The sequence below is a fragment of the Chrysochloris asiatica genome, unplaced genomic scaffold, assembly GCF_000296735.1.
Source record: "Chrysochloris asiatica unplaced genomic scaffold, ChrAsi1.0 scaffold00037, whole genome shotgun sequence".
Taxonomy (NCBI): Eukaryota; Metazoa; Chordata; class Mammalia; order Afrosoricida; family Chrysochloridae; genus Chrysochloris; species Chrysochloris asiatica.
In genome coordinates, this window is record NW_006408555.1 from 21,083,458 (window position 1) to 21,099,618 (window position 16,161).

Below are 16,161 nucleotides of genomic sequence, written 5' to 3' on the forward strand. Positions count from 1 at the left end.
TGCTGGTCACCCGGCCACGCCCATGCTGGTCACCCAGTGTGAGTGGGCAGGGCAGGCCGGGTATAAAAGCCGCGGGTGTGCAGAAGGCAGAATAAGAAGAGGCAACACTTCGGTAGCAATAGCCAGAGACTCCGCTTGCGTACCTTACCTCGCTAGGTCGCCCCGGCAACCAGCAGCCGGCCAATCAGCGCTTGAGGAGCCATGTCTGGTGAGTGCAGGAGAGGGCGGGACCGGCCTCCCTTCGCAAAGCCGTGAGCGCTTCTGCCGGGCTCCGAGATGCCAGCCATGGACTTGGCTGCACCTGTAGGGAAGGAGCCCAAGGCGGCCCAGTGGTTAAGCTCGGCTGTTAACCGAAAGGTCAGCAGTTTGAACCTATCAGCCGTTCTGAGGGGAAAGATGAGGCAGTTTACGTCCGTAAAGATTTGTTTTTAAGTGCCGTTGAGTCGGTTCCCACCCATAGCGACTCTGTATAGCGTTTTCGAGGAGTGAGTTTGAATCCCCGACCTTGCGACTCAAACCGACCTTGAAGTCCGGTGCTCATCCTACAGCGCCACACCAGGACAATTTAGGAAAACCAACAGAACAATTCTGTTCTGTCTTGTAGCTTCGCTGTGAGTCCACACAGTAGTTTGTTTGTTTGGGCATCTGGGATTTTGGCCCTGGTTTTTGCCCTTGACTCAAAACAGAAAAAGTGAAGAGATTAGGGTTCTGGGATGAGCCCTGACCAGACTCTGTAAGAAGGCACGCTCCTATTTCTACCCCGAGCCACGGACCTGCCACCATTGCATCCCCAGAAACTTTGGAGGACGTTTAGGGAGAGAAGGGACCCTGGAAGCAAAAATTCCCTCCGAAACAGAGATTGGAAACTGACCTTAAAGGCTAAATCTGGCCCACTATTACATGTTTCTTTGCTTCAAAAGTATTTAAATCTTTTTCAAGTAAGTTGCTAATATTTAAAATAAAAATAGATAATTTCACTTAAAAATGTGCATTCTTAGCTTCTGGAGGGAAATTGGGAAACCTGGCGATTATAGATTGGCAGTCTGGAGTTAGGGAAGCTATCCCGTTTGGTTTGATAGAGACTCATCCCCCCATGTTGCTGGACCAGTTGACATTTAAGTTTGTGGATTTAGTCTGGTTTGGGGTCCCTTTCTTTTCTAACTTGGGACTGAAGTTCCCTATCCATCAACACTGCGCCCTGCGTGGCGACGGGGGTGGGTGGGGTATGGTCAAGGGTCACAACTTTGTCTGGTGCATAAATGGCCTTTGAAACACCTTTGCAGCTTCAGCACCTGCTAGGGCAGGGCGCAGAGGTGGATTACCCAATAAACAAGATGAGCACGGGTTTACATGTTTATTTACGGATCTACAGTGTTCAATTTCACATTTTTCACCATCAAAGATTCTACTTCCAGATATAATAGGCATTTGTTTCTCTGCCAACTCCACACCACTTTCCTACATTCCTGAGAGGGAAACACAGGCTTACCTGTAATGAACAGTTCCATGTGGTTTTTAACACATCAGAAGTACTACCACCCTCTCCTTCAGAAACTAACACTTGATTTTCCAATCCTACAGAATTTTCTGTTTCTGTGTAATTGAAAAGTGGAGTTCATGAGGGCAAGTGGGTAGATCCAGAGCTTGTATAACTAGTTAGGTGGTGGTTGTGTGCCGTGGAGTCGGAACCGACTCATAGCGACCCTGTACAGAGTTTCCAAGGCTGTAAATCTTGACGGGAACAGAAAGCCTCATCTTTCTCCCGCGGAACAGCTGGTAGTTTCGAACTGCCGACCTTGAGGTTAGCAGCCCAATTCATAACCACTACGCTACCAGAGCTCCCCAGCTAAACCAAATCATGCTGTCAGCTGAAATCTGTAGAGTGTTTGCAACTGGCAGATGCCTCCGACTCTCACAACCAGGCTCTGAGGATTCAAATGGAGACCAGCGGCAGAGGCAGAATGCATGAAACTGATCTCGAGTTCTGCCTTTGTTACATTTCTCACTGGTTGTCATCTATTTTTCAGTTTTTTTTTGGTTTTTGTTTTTTAAAATTAACGGACTTTTAAAAGACTTTCTGGGAATGTTGCTTGGGATTTCAGGGTGCAAACACCTTTGAATGTCAGTGGTTTCAAGTCATTTCTGGAAGTGCAATAAAATATTGTACTGAATAAATATGTACATGTGTGTATTTATATGTGTGAATGTGTGTATAATGAGAGAAAAATAGTTCTGGTTTCCCTTTAGTGAATTCTCTTCCTGCCAAAGAGATGGCACGATTCTCCATTTTTACTGCTAAAGGTACCAATGCATGCTCTGCAGTAAAAGGATGTGTTACATACCGGAATCTCATTCTTTCTCTGACAGTTTAACCATCATTTTTTCTTTTTTTTGGTCACTAAGTTCTGTGTTGGTGATCAGTGAAACTATCCAGCTTTGACCCAAGTACAGTTTCATTTGGAAGGCTCTTAAGAACTCTTGCTTTCAGATTGGCCTGAGGTGAAAGGCGGAGAATGCGAGAAGTATTGGAGCAACAGATGAGGAAAGAGGTCAGCTCACAGGACCTCAGGATGCTTCCGCCATCATTATTTACACTCCTTAATGAGACAGATTTATATCACTTTTGTATACTGATGTAGCCCAAGTGGTTAGAAAGTGCCTTACACATAGTGGTGGTGGTGGTTGTGTGCATTGGAGTCGACTCCGACTCATAGCGACCCTGTACAGGGTTTCTGAGACTGTAAATCTTTACCGAAGCAGAAAGCCTCATCTTTCTCCCACGGAACAGCTGGTAGTTTCGAACTGCTGACCTTGAGGTTAGCAGCCCGACTCATAACTACTACGCTTCCAGAGGTCCTTTTACACATAGTAGTTGCTTAATAAACAATGAGGAATGAATGGCAGAAGTGCCATAGAAGGAGCAAGAGGAGTAAGTCAAGAGGATCACTAGTGAGAACATTAGCATTTCAGGGAGTAAAGCAGAATTGAATGACATGGACCTAGAATGGTGGGGAATGAAGACATGAGGACGTTTAGGTACACAGAGAAGTGGAGATGAGCTGGGAGCATAGTTCATAGACTCTAAGATCTCCCTTGGGTACCTGGTGTGAAGCTGCAGGATAATGCACTGGACCGCAAGGCTGGTAGTTCAAACCCACCAGCCACTCCTGGAAGCCCTATACAGGGTCACTATGAGTCAAAACTGACTCAACAGCACTTAACAACAAGATCTATCTTGGAAGTAATATAGTCAGAATGAGGACTCCTTAGAAGTGAGGACAGCAAGACTTGGTCTCATATTCAGGAGGGACCAGTTCCTGGAGAAAGGACATCCTACTTGGTGGAGGGTCAGTGAGAAAGAGGAAGATCCTCAATGAGATGGATGGACACTGTGGTTGTAACAGTGGGCTCAAGCAGCAAGGGTTGTGAGGACGGCCCAGCACCGGGCAGTGGTTTGTTATGTTGTGCACTGTGAGTCAGAACTGACTCAATGGCACCTATCAACATGATACCCAGATCTGATTACAGGTCCTGAAGTGGAGGAAGCACTTTTTATTCAACTGTTGATGTCAAGGTTAGCAGTTTGAATCCAGCTGGCAGTACCATGGAAGAAAAGGCCTAGTAATCTCTTTCTGTTAAGATTATAGCCAAGAAAACCCTATGGAGGAGTTCTATTCTATAACACATAGGATTGTCAGGAGGCAGAACCAACCTGACAGCAGGGAACAAGGAGAGCTGGTTGTAAGCCAGTGCCAGAGAGAGATGCATTCACAAAGATGTACTGAGACCTGAGAGCAGTGTGCTCAGCTGTAAGAGGACAAAGTTGTGTCAAATACGCTTAGCTTCCATTAGAAAGGTCATGACAAGAAGAAATGAATGTCAAACTAAAGGTAATTGTAATAATGCCATTTGTCTTTCAAGACTCAGCTCAAATAGCAGCTTTTTCACAAGGCCTCCCCTGGTTTGGCTGCTCTGAAGCCATCTCTTTCCTTTTGAACTTTGTTTGTTTCCCTCCTATCACACTAATGCCATTCCAATGTGCCTTATCTTCTATCTGGGAGTACAGTCTCTGAGGGTCTAACTTGTCCCAGGTTGTGTCGCTAGGCAGGTCAGGGGACTGAAGCCAAGCTTATTTGGCTCCAAGACCAGAAAACTCGTTTGCCCATGAAAGATGATATAAATTAATGACACAAGGTTATTAAGTATTAGTAGAACTTTTCTCCTGCTTTAACTTTTGCTTCAGGCAAATAAGCATGACTATTGTTGTTAATTGCCTGCCCATAGCCTTTGTTTATTCTTTTATTGGGTTGTATTTAGGAATCTATATATTCTGAAGGAGTTCCAGAATGGTGCAAACACTTGCTTGTACTACAAACTAAGACCTGCCAATTTATCTCTATGGAGCTCAGTTCTCTATCACATAAGGGGTTATTATGAGTCAGACCCAACGGCTCAACCACTTTTTTGTTGTTCAATTCCAGATATGAAACTGTTGGTTACATTCATTGCAAATATTAATGTTATTTGTCCCTTGTCTTACTTTTCTTTAAAACCCCTGTGTTAACAGGCACGCGTAGAGCTAAATCAGATGGTGAGCTTGTTGGAAGGCAAGCGATGGGTTTCCTGCCTTTCTCCATTTCCTGATGTGCCTTCATAGTGTTTTTACTACTTAGGAAATGCTTACTGATATTAATAATAATTAACTCAAGAGAATAAAAAATGACAAAGTAGTATTCAGCAAATGTGAACATGAAAGTCACAAAGAATATGCGTATCAGAACTTAATATATGCCCTGGCACACCCAACAGTGCTAAATGGATGCGTTAGTAAGAAAGAGACTGAGATTTGTTGAAGTTTTTTCTTTCCTTTTTCCCTAGGGCCTCCAATTCAGATAATTCACACCCACAGCAATGATAACATCATCAAACTCATGTTCCACTGAATTTTAGGTCTAAGAGTCCTGTATACCAGAACCAAGCTTGGAAATTCCTGACATTGGTTGGTATGCTGGCACCTGAAGTTTATAATAATTGGCTGAATTTAACCAAAAAGGAGCCAGCGCCTAAGCCAGGCATAAAGAACAAAAGCAGGAAGAGTAGTTCTCTTGTTAAGGCTCCTTGACTTAAATGTGCCTTGCAAGTTTTTTTTTCACAAGCCGTACAGAAAATGTAGATGTTTTCTATTCAAGCACTGTTCACAGTTGTCGTGTCACTGCTGAAAGTAAATGGGGGGACACAGTGGTATAAAGTGTTATGAGAAACAGTAAGGAGCCCTGGACTGACAACTGCAAGTTTAAGCCCAACAGGCACTCTTTGGAAACCCTGTAGAGGGTCCCTATGAGTCTGGACCAATTCAAAGCCACTTATTAACATCATACTAGTAAACTTCCTGTCTCTACTATTTTCTCTATTCTTCCTTTCCCCCACTTGCTGCATGTATATTTCCATGTCTATTAATTATAAGGAGTCTTGGTGTGGCGCTGTGGGTTAATGCTCCGGACTGCAAAGCTGTTTGAACTGCCAAGGTTGGTGATTCAAGCTCACCAGCTGCTCCTTGGAAACCCTATACAGGGTCACTATGGGTCAGAACCAACTCTATGGCACTCAATAACAATTTATTATAAGGAGTCAGAATGCTCCTTAGAAGTCAGGATGGCGAGACTTTCTTTCATACTTAGAACATGTTATCAGGAGGTAAAATGGAGGTAAAGTGGAGGGTCAGCAAAAAAGAAGACCCTGAACAAGAAGGGACGGACTCAGTAGTAGCAGCAGCAATGGGCTGAAACATAAACAACTGTGAGGATGGCTCAGGACTGGGCAGTGCTTTGTTGTTTTGTGCATAGGGTTGGAACCAACTCAAAGGCACCTAAAAACAACATAGGTTAAATGATTCCAGCTTCACCATTTAATAACTAACTAACTGTAAACTTGGGTAAGTTGCTGGGACTCATGTTTCTTTCATGCACTAAATAGATAAGCATTGCATCTATTTCATAGGATTGTTAAGGAGCTCTGGTAGCACCGTTGTTATGAGTGGGGCTGCTAATCTCACGGTCAGCAGTTTGAAACCACCAGCCATTCTGCAGGAGAACCAAGAGACTTATCGTCCCTGGAAAGATTTACAGCCTCAGAAACCCTGTACAGGATTTCTATGAGTTGGAACCAACTCCACGGCACACCACCACTGCCACCACAGGGTGATAAAGCAACCATATATGACAGGGTAGAATAGCCCTGTAGGATTTCCAATGCTTTAAATCTTTGTGGAAGCAGATGGTGGGTTTGAGAGAGAGAGACAGATAGACAGACACCTGGTGTGGTACTGTGGATTAATGGGTTGGACTGCAAAGCCGCTGTCTGGAAACTCTATACACAGTTGCTATAGGTTGAAACTGACTCAAAGGCACGTGACAACAGCAAAGATATATATATATGTATATATATACATATATATATATAATCATCATCCTTTTTAATAGCACAATATGTCATTGTTTGGATGTACCATCATTTTATTCAAATGCTCCCATTAGACGATCATTTCATATCTAATTTTTGCCAATGACAAGAACAGTGTGGTATGCATACTCACTAGTATAATCTTATATCCTGTTTTTATTCTCTAGAAAAAAATCCCCAAAGTTGGGTTGATAGAGCAAAAATTTATGTGCCTTTAAAATTTTAACAGATTCAGCCTGGTTGCTTTCTCAAAAAGCTGAGGCAATTTATATATTCACACCAGTAAGGTGTGTCAAGTTTCTTGTCTTGTTAATAGCCCTCAGGGTTACCAGAACTTTGACCTGTTTAACACCCTGCTGAGAATTTGCATTTCCACCCCAGATATACTTAATCAGAATTCATTTTAAATAACCTCTCAGGTCTGTCTTATGTATAAGAATCACCTGGGGCCTTGTTAAAATGTAGATTCTGATTCAGTGTATCTGGGATGGAAAGGCAAATTCTCAGCAGCAGTTCAAACAGGAATGAATCAGTTCAAAACCCAGTTACTGGCTGTAAATTGGTTGCCAATCTGATGGGCCAATGATATCTTTGCTTTTTTTTTGACAAAGCAGAGCATTTGTTTGCTGTCATTTGCATATCTTCCTCAGTAAACTGTCTTTATATCATTGACCCATCTTTTTTTATTATATTACTTACATTTATTTATTTATTGTTGTTGTTAAGTCCAGTTGAGTCAGTTCTGACCCATAGTGACCCTATACAGGGTTTCTGAGGAGCAGCTGGTGAGCTTGAACTGCCGACTTTGTAGTCCATCTCATTAACCCACAGCGCCACACCAAGCATTCTTTTATTCTCTGAGATTTTAACTCTTTGCAATGAGCTGTAGACATTGTCTCCTGGTTAATTGTCTTTCAATTTTGTTGTTGTTAAGTTGTTTAAGTGTCATGGAGGAGTCTGTTCTAACTCATAATGACTCTGTATGGGGTTACCAGGTGTCCTGGTGTGGAGCTGCAGGATAATGCACTGGACTGAAAGGTCAGTTTGAGCCTAAAGGTCAATGGTTCAAACCCACTGAGAGCCGCTCCTCGGAAACCCTATATAGGGTTGCTATGAGTTGGAACTGACTCAATGGTACGTCACAGCAACTACAACAACATAGGGTTACCAAGGAGTGGCTTGTGATTTTGAAACGCTGACCTTGAGGTTCATACCGACCTTTTTATCTGTCAAGTTCTTCCTTCATGACTTTTGAATCTTTAATCTTTCTTTAAAAGATCTTCTCCACCCTGAAATTTACAAATTTTCCCTATTTAAATAATCCCCCAGTATTTAGTTTCATTAAAAAAAAAAAAAAATACTGCTGTATGTGGCATGTTACTATAATTAAAAAGAAAAGCTTGTTTTATTTAATAGACACAGAAAAGAGCACACGTTCCAAAGTGTAGCACTCAGTGAATTAGCATAAACTGAACAGACACCTGTGTAATCAACATCCAGAAAAAGGAAAAAATTACCAGCACCCCAAGAGGCCCCTTTTGTGCCCTTCTAGTTACCACCCCATGACAAAGGTAACCGCTACAATGACTTCAAACACCTGTGTTAGTGTAGTTCTGTGGGGCCTGTTGCCATCTATGTTGTTGTTGTTGTTAAGTGCCATCAAGTCGGGTCCGACCCATAGCGACCCTGTACAGGGTTTCCGAGGGTGTAAATCTTTACGGGAGTAGAAAGCCTCATCTTTCTCCCGCGGAGCGGCTGGTAGTTTCGAACCGCTGACCTTAAGGTTCGCAGCCCGATTCGTAACCACTACGCTACCAGAGTTGCCATCTATAGGGATGCTTTATTTTCTAGCAGATGGATAATGAAGTATAGTAATGCAGTATATAGTAATGCCATTTATTTTATTAGCCACTGTTTTCCCACTGACTCAAAATGCCTCTCTGATTCCTTGTACCTTTCAGGAGGAAATAGCTCTCTCTGCAGGGGATGGATTGCATAATGTAAAGTTACCTTTTCCGTTAAGGGTCCCGACTGTGCTGAGGTTGAAACTTTCCAAGTTGCTAACTGATTTTCTCCATTCCTGTGCGTGTATCTTCACAGTCAAAAAAGCACTGATCGTCCTGGCTCACTCAGAGAAGACATCCTTCAACTATGCCATGAAGGAGGCAGCTGTAGAGATCTTGAAGAGGAAAGGATGGGAAGTTGCTGAGTCGGACCTCTATGCCATGAAGTTCAACCCAGTCATTTCCAAAAACGACATCACAGGTGATCTTTGCACTTCTCTTTGTTGTTGGTTCCAACTTAGAGCCACTCTATTTAGGGTTTTTGACCTTCAGCTTTTCTCCATTGTTCCCTTTGGTGTTGTTTAGTGCTGTCCAGGGGGTTCAGACCATAGAGACACATAGTGACCCATAGGGTTTCCAAGGAGCAATTGGTGAGCTTGAACCATCTACCTTGTGTTTCAAACTGACTTTGTAGTCCAATGCATTAACTGGCAGCATCACACGGTTCCCTTTAGAACTTTGTAAAAATTCTTGGCTATTGGTTCTCTGTTTCGACCTCTTTTTCTTCTCTGAAGGTAAACTGAAGGACCCAGAGAACTTTCAGTATCCTGCTGAATCTGTTCTAGCTTATAAGGAAGGCCGTCTGAGCCCAGAGGTTGTAGCTGAACAAAAGAAGCTGCAAGCTGCAGACCTTGTGATATTTCAGGTATGGTTTCTGGCATGATGCATGAGAGACTGACCTATTTGCCATGATATGGTACCCATTGACGTATGCATCACTCAGCTTCTGTGGTCCCGCAGCAAATAATAGCCTTTCTTCTTTCTGTAGCTGCCTCTCCACTTAGCAGCCAATATTAGAACAATCTGGGCTTCTTGTCAATTAACTTTCCCTAAAAGAACCAGGCCATACTCAACAACTTTGCTTTCACCAATTCCAACCAGCTTCTTGACATGGGACCCTCACAAGGAGGGTGATACCCTGTGTGGTTTGTGTAGTTATTCAGTCAGCTCCAAAGAATACAACTTTGGAAGTCCTTTATTCTACCCCCAAGCTTGTTGATATGAATTTATGCCACATGCCCCCTAACGCTGCTTCCCTGACCCAAGCTTTCTACCCCACCGTATCCTAGTATGTGAAGGCAGTGGTAGTAGCAGTTTTCAGCTCTGCATCTCAGATTGACCCATCTGTAGAACCGGAAAGGGCCTTGGTGCTCTGTACATTTAATTTCTATTTGATGCATACGTTTTGTTAAGTATCAGTACAATAGTTCAGATTACGCTCTTTTACACAGCAGTACCTCTCAGGACAAGGTAAGCACTGCAGATTGGAATATTTAATACAGTAGTTTTCTGACAGAAGACAGGAAAAGCTCTTATTTTAGCAAAATCAGTGTATAATGGCAGACTTTCAAAATAGAAATAATGTGTCCTTAGGAGGGATTGTGTTAATTCACAGGAAGGAGCCACTTACAGTAGAACTTGGCTCAGTTTTCTCACTTCTCTAAGAACAACCTGAAGGAAAGTTAACTTTTTAATAATGCCAAGCTGAGCAATTCCATTCTCAGCTCTGATAGCAGAACACTCACAGGAGACCAAAACTAGTTCCCTGAACAACCTGCACATTTATTCTCAAAGCTGCAGATCTGGTCCCTCACAATTGGAGTTGTAGATCTAAGGATGTGAGACACTACTGAAAACCATCCACACTCCTTTTTCTGACAGGTGAAGTAAATGAAACTGAGAAAAAGTATGGGGTGTGTGCAAAACAAGTTCACATTAAAAAGCTAACAGCAGATTCAGAATAAGAACACAAATCTCTCTCCCAAGCCTATGTTCTTTGTGTTGTTACCGTCATTGTCTTTAAGTCATGACTGAAGGAAAATAGATATGAGTAGAGTCCCTTTTTTATCAGGACCAAAACTCATTGCCACAGAGTGGATTCAGACTTAGAGCAACCGATCGTATCTGTGTAGGGTTTCCAAAACAGGTAGCTTTTTATGGGAGCAGACAGCCTCACCTTTCTCCCTCCGAACAACTGGTGGGCTTGTACCTAACAGCACAATGCCTAATGCACACCGACACCAGCACTCCTTTATCAGGATAAGAGGCCAAAAAAAACGTTCTCATGGGACTTCCCTGATACCCTTTCCTCATGATCATCTGTTTGCGGTCTGAGTGGTTTTGTTAGATCTAAATGTGACTTTGCATTGTGAGCACAAGGTCTTATTTCCTGTTTTTTATACCACACCTACTAAAACAAGCTCTTGAGAAAACTTTGATTTAGTAATCATAACAATGAAGCAATCCTTTTATTTAGACTTGGATGTTAAATGTGGTTTCCCATAAATAAATGTTACTTGCATGTGACTTTATTCAGGCTTATTCAATATTTGTGTCTTCAGACAGAAGCAGATGCTGACTGACCAAGGATAATACTTGCCTCCTCTCTGTTAGGGGATAACTTCTGCAGCATAATTGACAAGCGCCTGAAGAAAGTTTCTTCCCACCAGTGATAGGCAGCAGCTAAGCACCGTGATCAGCCTTCTGTTCTCAGCGTGTCTCTGAGCTAACTTTCTGGTGTCTTCTGTCCCACAGTTCCCGCTGCAGTGGTTTGGAGTCCCTGCCATTCTGAAAGGCTGGTTTGATCGAGTGTTCATAGGGGAATTTGCTTACACATATGCTGCCATGTATGACAAGGGACCTTTCCAGGTAGGTAGATGGTTCTGATGTTTCTAACAGGTGGATTCTGGGGGAATTCTGTCCTGAGGCAAGTTCTGAGCACAGTTAGGTAATAAACGATCCATGTCTTTTGGAAGAGATGCTTAATCAAGATTTTACAGCTGAAATGACATGGTGTTTGGGATTTGCTTTCAAATAATTCAGAAAACAAGGGGGAAAATATCATGAGAATTGCAGAATACTTAGAATTGAACCTGGATGATGAAGCAACATTATGCTATTTTCTCTTTTTTATGTAAGTTTGAAAATTTCCGTAATAATAAAAGTTTTACTTCTTTTTAATCCTAAATACTGAATAAGGAAGACCTTTTACGGACCTCTACTAATGCTAATGCGCCAGACTGCAAAGCCTTTTGAACTGCAGGGTTAGTGGTTCAAGATCACCAGCTGCTCCTCGTAAGCCCTATACAGGGTCACTATGGATCGGAACCGACTCAATGGCACTTAACAAGAACAACATGCTTTAGTAAAGTGGGGAGACAGATAAAACAACAAAAATTCTCTCAAGGCAGCCATCAGGCCACGCTAATTTCACATTATTGGCACACCCTTGCCGCACCCAGGAGTCTGGGATCCTCTAGCTTGCCTTTGGTTACCTGTTTGCCATCTTCTAGGCTGGTAAAGTGGGGAGACAGATAAAACAACAAAAATTCTCTCAAGGCAGCCATCAGGCCACGCTAATTTCACATTATTGGCACACCCTTGCTGCACCCAGGAGTCTGGGATCCTCTAGCTTGCCTTTGGTTACCTGTTTGCCATCTTCTAGGCTGGTACTTATGCATTGTCATGCTGGGTGGCTCAGAGGAGGGTAACTGTGTCACACTGTAAACAGCAGAGGGTGGACTTGTGGGTTCTTTTCCCTGGGGCCGTTTCATTAACTTCCTTTCACCAATGAGATATTCTTTTTTTTTTCTTTTGCAGCATAAGAAGACACTGCTTTCTATTACTACTGGTGGCAGCAGCTCCATGTACTCTCTGCAGGGTATCCACGGGGACATGAATATCATTCTCTGGCCAATTCAGGTACCTTGTTTTCAATGAACCTTCAGGGGAATTAATTAGTTGAGCTTCCTGTGGGGTCCAAAATCTCAAGACAGCAATTGAACACAGATCTGAGGTATGAAGCTGAAAGAATAAGAGTGGTACAGAACTCCAGGGGGCTTCCTTTTAGGAGCTTGCCTCTCTTTGCAGGCCCCATATGTGCACTTATTCAAACATCATTGCTTCCAAAACCAAGGACAGGGATCCTTAATCTGTGTAACCATGCGGCCTGATTCTCTCCAGATGAATGACATCTCTCTCCAGTGTCTGCCCTTCTTCAAATTGCTACTAGTCTCACAAACACTTAAGAAACATTTTAGTCCAGCCAATTTTAGAGATGAGTCTGAAGTTAGTTTTTTGGTGTTCATAGGACTCTCAAAGGTAATCTCTTCTACGGTATGTGGCTGGGGAGAAGAACATATGAAGTGGCCACTCAGACGGATCCTTTGTGAAAGATTATCTAGTTATCTGGAGTGAGAGGCAGAGAAATGCACATATGTATGTGTTGGCAAGAGCCAGCTGCCAAGACACTGGAAACACTCCCTAATGTAATAGAATTTCCGGCCTTTTTGGCAGAGGATCTCACGCTGGCACGGTTTCAAGGCTCTGCTCATTTAAAGAAGAGTACAACAGACTAGGTTAATAGGTAGCAAGTATGGATAGAAAGGCATAGAGAAGGTGAGAAAATATTCTTTTGAACTAATTCTCTGGGTTATCTCAGACCTCCTTTTTGAATTATTGAGAAGCCTGGGGTCCTAGTGTGGTGCTTTAGGATAAGCACTGGACTGCTAACCAAAAGGTCAGTGGTTCAGATTCACCCACCACTCCTCAGATACCCTATACTGTGTTTCTGAGTCAGAACAGACTTAGCAGCACTTAACAACAATTAACATAATTGAAAAGTCCAGACCAAATTTTGTTGTTAGTACACAGTAGACAATATGGGATTTGTTCTGTGACTCACATCCGTGCTACTTTGTGTACCTCCAGAGTGGCATTCTGCATTTCTGTGGCTTCCAAGTCTTGGCACCTCAGCTGACATACAGCATTGGGCATACTCCAGCAGACGCCCGGATCCAGATCCTGGAAGGATGGAAGAAACGACTGGAGAGTATCTGGGATGAGACACCACTGTATTTCGCTCCAAGCAGCCTCTTTGACCTAAACTTCCAGGCAGGTTTTTTAATGAAAAAAGAGGTACAGGAGGAGCAGAAAAACAAGAAATTTGGCCTTTCTGTGGGTCATCATTTGGGCAAGTCCATCCCAACAGACAACCAGATCAAAGCCGCTGGAAAATGAGATTCACATAATTTTCTTCTAAAATATAGCCAAATCTAGCTGTCCTTTTTATACTTCATTGACTTTAAAGACTTGGGTTTTTTCATTTTCTGTGACGTATGTATAAGAGAGAATAGACTGTATCTGTACATTTTTGGATAGTTTTATTAAATTGAACTATTTTGATTACCATGGGTATGACAAAATCTGATTAGGGTAAACAGGTCTCTTAGGACACAAAGCAGGGAGGGGTGTAAATTCTGTAAGGTCTTCTGTAAGGTTTAATCCCTCTCATTAGAGCTAAATTTTTATGGGTACTGTTGACTAAATATATCAACTGACTCTTCACTATCTATGTTTCTTTTATTCATCTCACCATGCTTCATGGCTGAGGTGAATTGCTCAGAGAATGAAATGAATGAATCTATTTTCAGGAACTCAACTTGTTTAGGAATTCATAATCTAATGCTTGTTGATGATATACATTGGTTTTAATGACTAGTAACTTATACACCCAGTGTATGTTTTTTCCTTTAACTGTTTTTATATATGCTGTATGTATACAAATACTTTGAAATAAAAGTTTCTTGACTTCAACCTTCCACTTTAATGTTTGCCAAAAGAAACCAAACATGTAAACCCTTGATCTGCTATACTGAATGAAATCAAGAAAATACTCCTCCAAAGCTTCAAATGTTTAAAGTGCTTAGGATATCTAGCTCCAAAAGGAGGCGTGTTAAGTAAATGATAAAATTCTTAAACCAATAAACCATTAAAACCTCCATCATCACCTTATAAACTTACCAGATTTTTTACTAACTTGAAATGACAAGGGGCTTCAAAGTTTGTGGAAACACAGGATTGAAAGATAATGGAATTCTTCTACAAACTTTTGAAGCCCCATTCTTTAACATTTTGGAGTTGTGAAGGGCTATCGAAATCATTTACTAGCACTCCTCTTTCACCCCTAAAAATTTTACAAATAACTAAATACTTGTAATCAGCTTTCTAAAAAAGTAGAAAATCCTGTAAGGTTACCTTTGTACTGTTGCTAAAACTGATTATCTGTCCTTTTAATGATGTTTTTGTCCCAAGATTTTTAAACTAAATTTAGATGCCTAGATTTTTATTAAACTTTGGTGGAGAATTTGGCCTAATATTCTAATTTTCCATTTAAAGTACATCTCTTTTTATTGTTATTGGTTGTTGTTGGTGTGCCATGGAGTCGGTTCTGACTCATAGTGACCCTGTACAGGGTATGAGGCTGTAAATCTTTACAGGAGCAGAAAGCCTCATCTGTCTTCCACAGAACAGCTGGTAGTTTGGAACTACTGACCTTGAGATTAGCAGCCCAATTTCTAACTACTATGCTACTGAGCTCCTTTTCCACTGTCGGCAGAATTCACATAGTATATGATACAAGACTGCCCTCTTCAGGTACATTGTTGTTAACTGCCATCGAGTAGGTTCCAAATCACAGCGACCCTGTCCAAGGAGCAGCTGGTGGATTTGAACTGCTGAACTTGTGGTTCACAGTCCAATGCTGCTCCTACAGCACCATACCAGGAGTCCTCTGGTACGTACATTAAGAGAAAATAAATGATGCAGACTTACCTGGTAAGGAAATTACTCCAGGCTTGGAGAACCTTCTTTACCAGATGCTGTAAACCTTGTATAGGGTTTCCAAGGAGAGGTTCTTGGGTTTGAACTACTGACCTGGCATTGCAGTCAGCAGTCCAGTGCTTATCCTATAGTGCTACGGTGCCACAGCATGACTCCAGATACTGCCGAGTACTGGGTATTTTTTTTTCTCTCTGCACTGTCTCCATGGCAGAAGGCTGGGTGTTTCCATTTGGAAATATTTTCTGTAGCCTCCTTCATTGTCACTGGGGTCCCTGGTGACATGGTAGTTATCAGTACTAAGCTGCTAACCAGAAGGTCGTGATTCAAATACACCAGCCATTCTGCAGGATAGAGATGTGGTTGTCTACTTCTGTAAGGATTAATAGGCTTCAAACCCTCTGCGACAGTTCTACTCTGTCCTATGTCAGGTTGCCATGAGTTAGAATGTATTTGATGGCAGTGGGTTTAGATTGGTCACTGTCAGTGCAATTTTGTGTAAACTTCTCAAAACTTTCACATTAAATCAATAAAATTAATCTCTATAAAACAGACCAAACATTTCTTGGTGTCAGTGAAGAAGACGCATTCAGGCAAAAGTGGGCGTCTACTGAGGAACAGGATCACAGGACTGAATCATAAATTTTGGAGATTTTGCTTGAAAGCTCACCTAACAGGACTTCTTCATACTGAATGGACATGGAAAAATGGATTTGGATCCTCTCATGGAATTTGAAAAGACAGAGACAGAAAAGATGTTTTAGCCTATGCAGTAAGAGGACAGGTCTGATCATTGTCCTAGAGTTCTCCATTGTTAGGAGGTTAAGACAATGAATGTGCAAAGAAGTGAAGCAGAAGAGCCAAGAGAGAGTAGTGCCCGGAGCACCAGGTGAAACAAGTGCTTCACAGGAGTGATCAGGTGTGGCAAGCAGTGATAAGCTAAGTAGGATGAGACAGAAGATTCATTGACTTGGGGTTGGCAATGTGGAAGCTATTGGCAACTCTGATAGGAGTTGCTTCA

At 42.2% G+C, this 16,161-nt stretch overlaps 1 protein-coding gene across 1 annotated transcript; it reads left to right on the forward strand.

Moving 5' to 3' along the window:
• The first annotated feature begins 22 nt into the window (after nt 1-22).
• Nucleotides 23-13,541, forward strand: NQO1 (NAD(P)H dehydrogenase, quinone 1). The gene is made up of 6 exons (XM_006860323.1): nt 23-251; nt 8,560-8,724; nt 9,038-9,168; nt 11,058-11,171; nt 12,123-12,224; nt 13,233-13,541. The coding sequence occupies exons 1-6, from the start codon at nt 23-25 to the stop codon at nt 13,539-13,541; spliced, it is 1,050 nt and encodes a 349-aa protein (XP_006860385.1).
• The last annotated feature ends 2,620 nt before the right edge of the window (nt 13,542-16,161 follow it).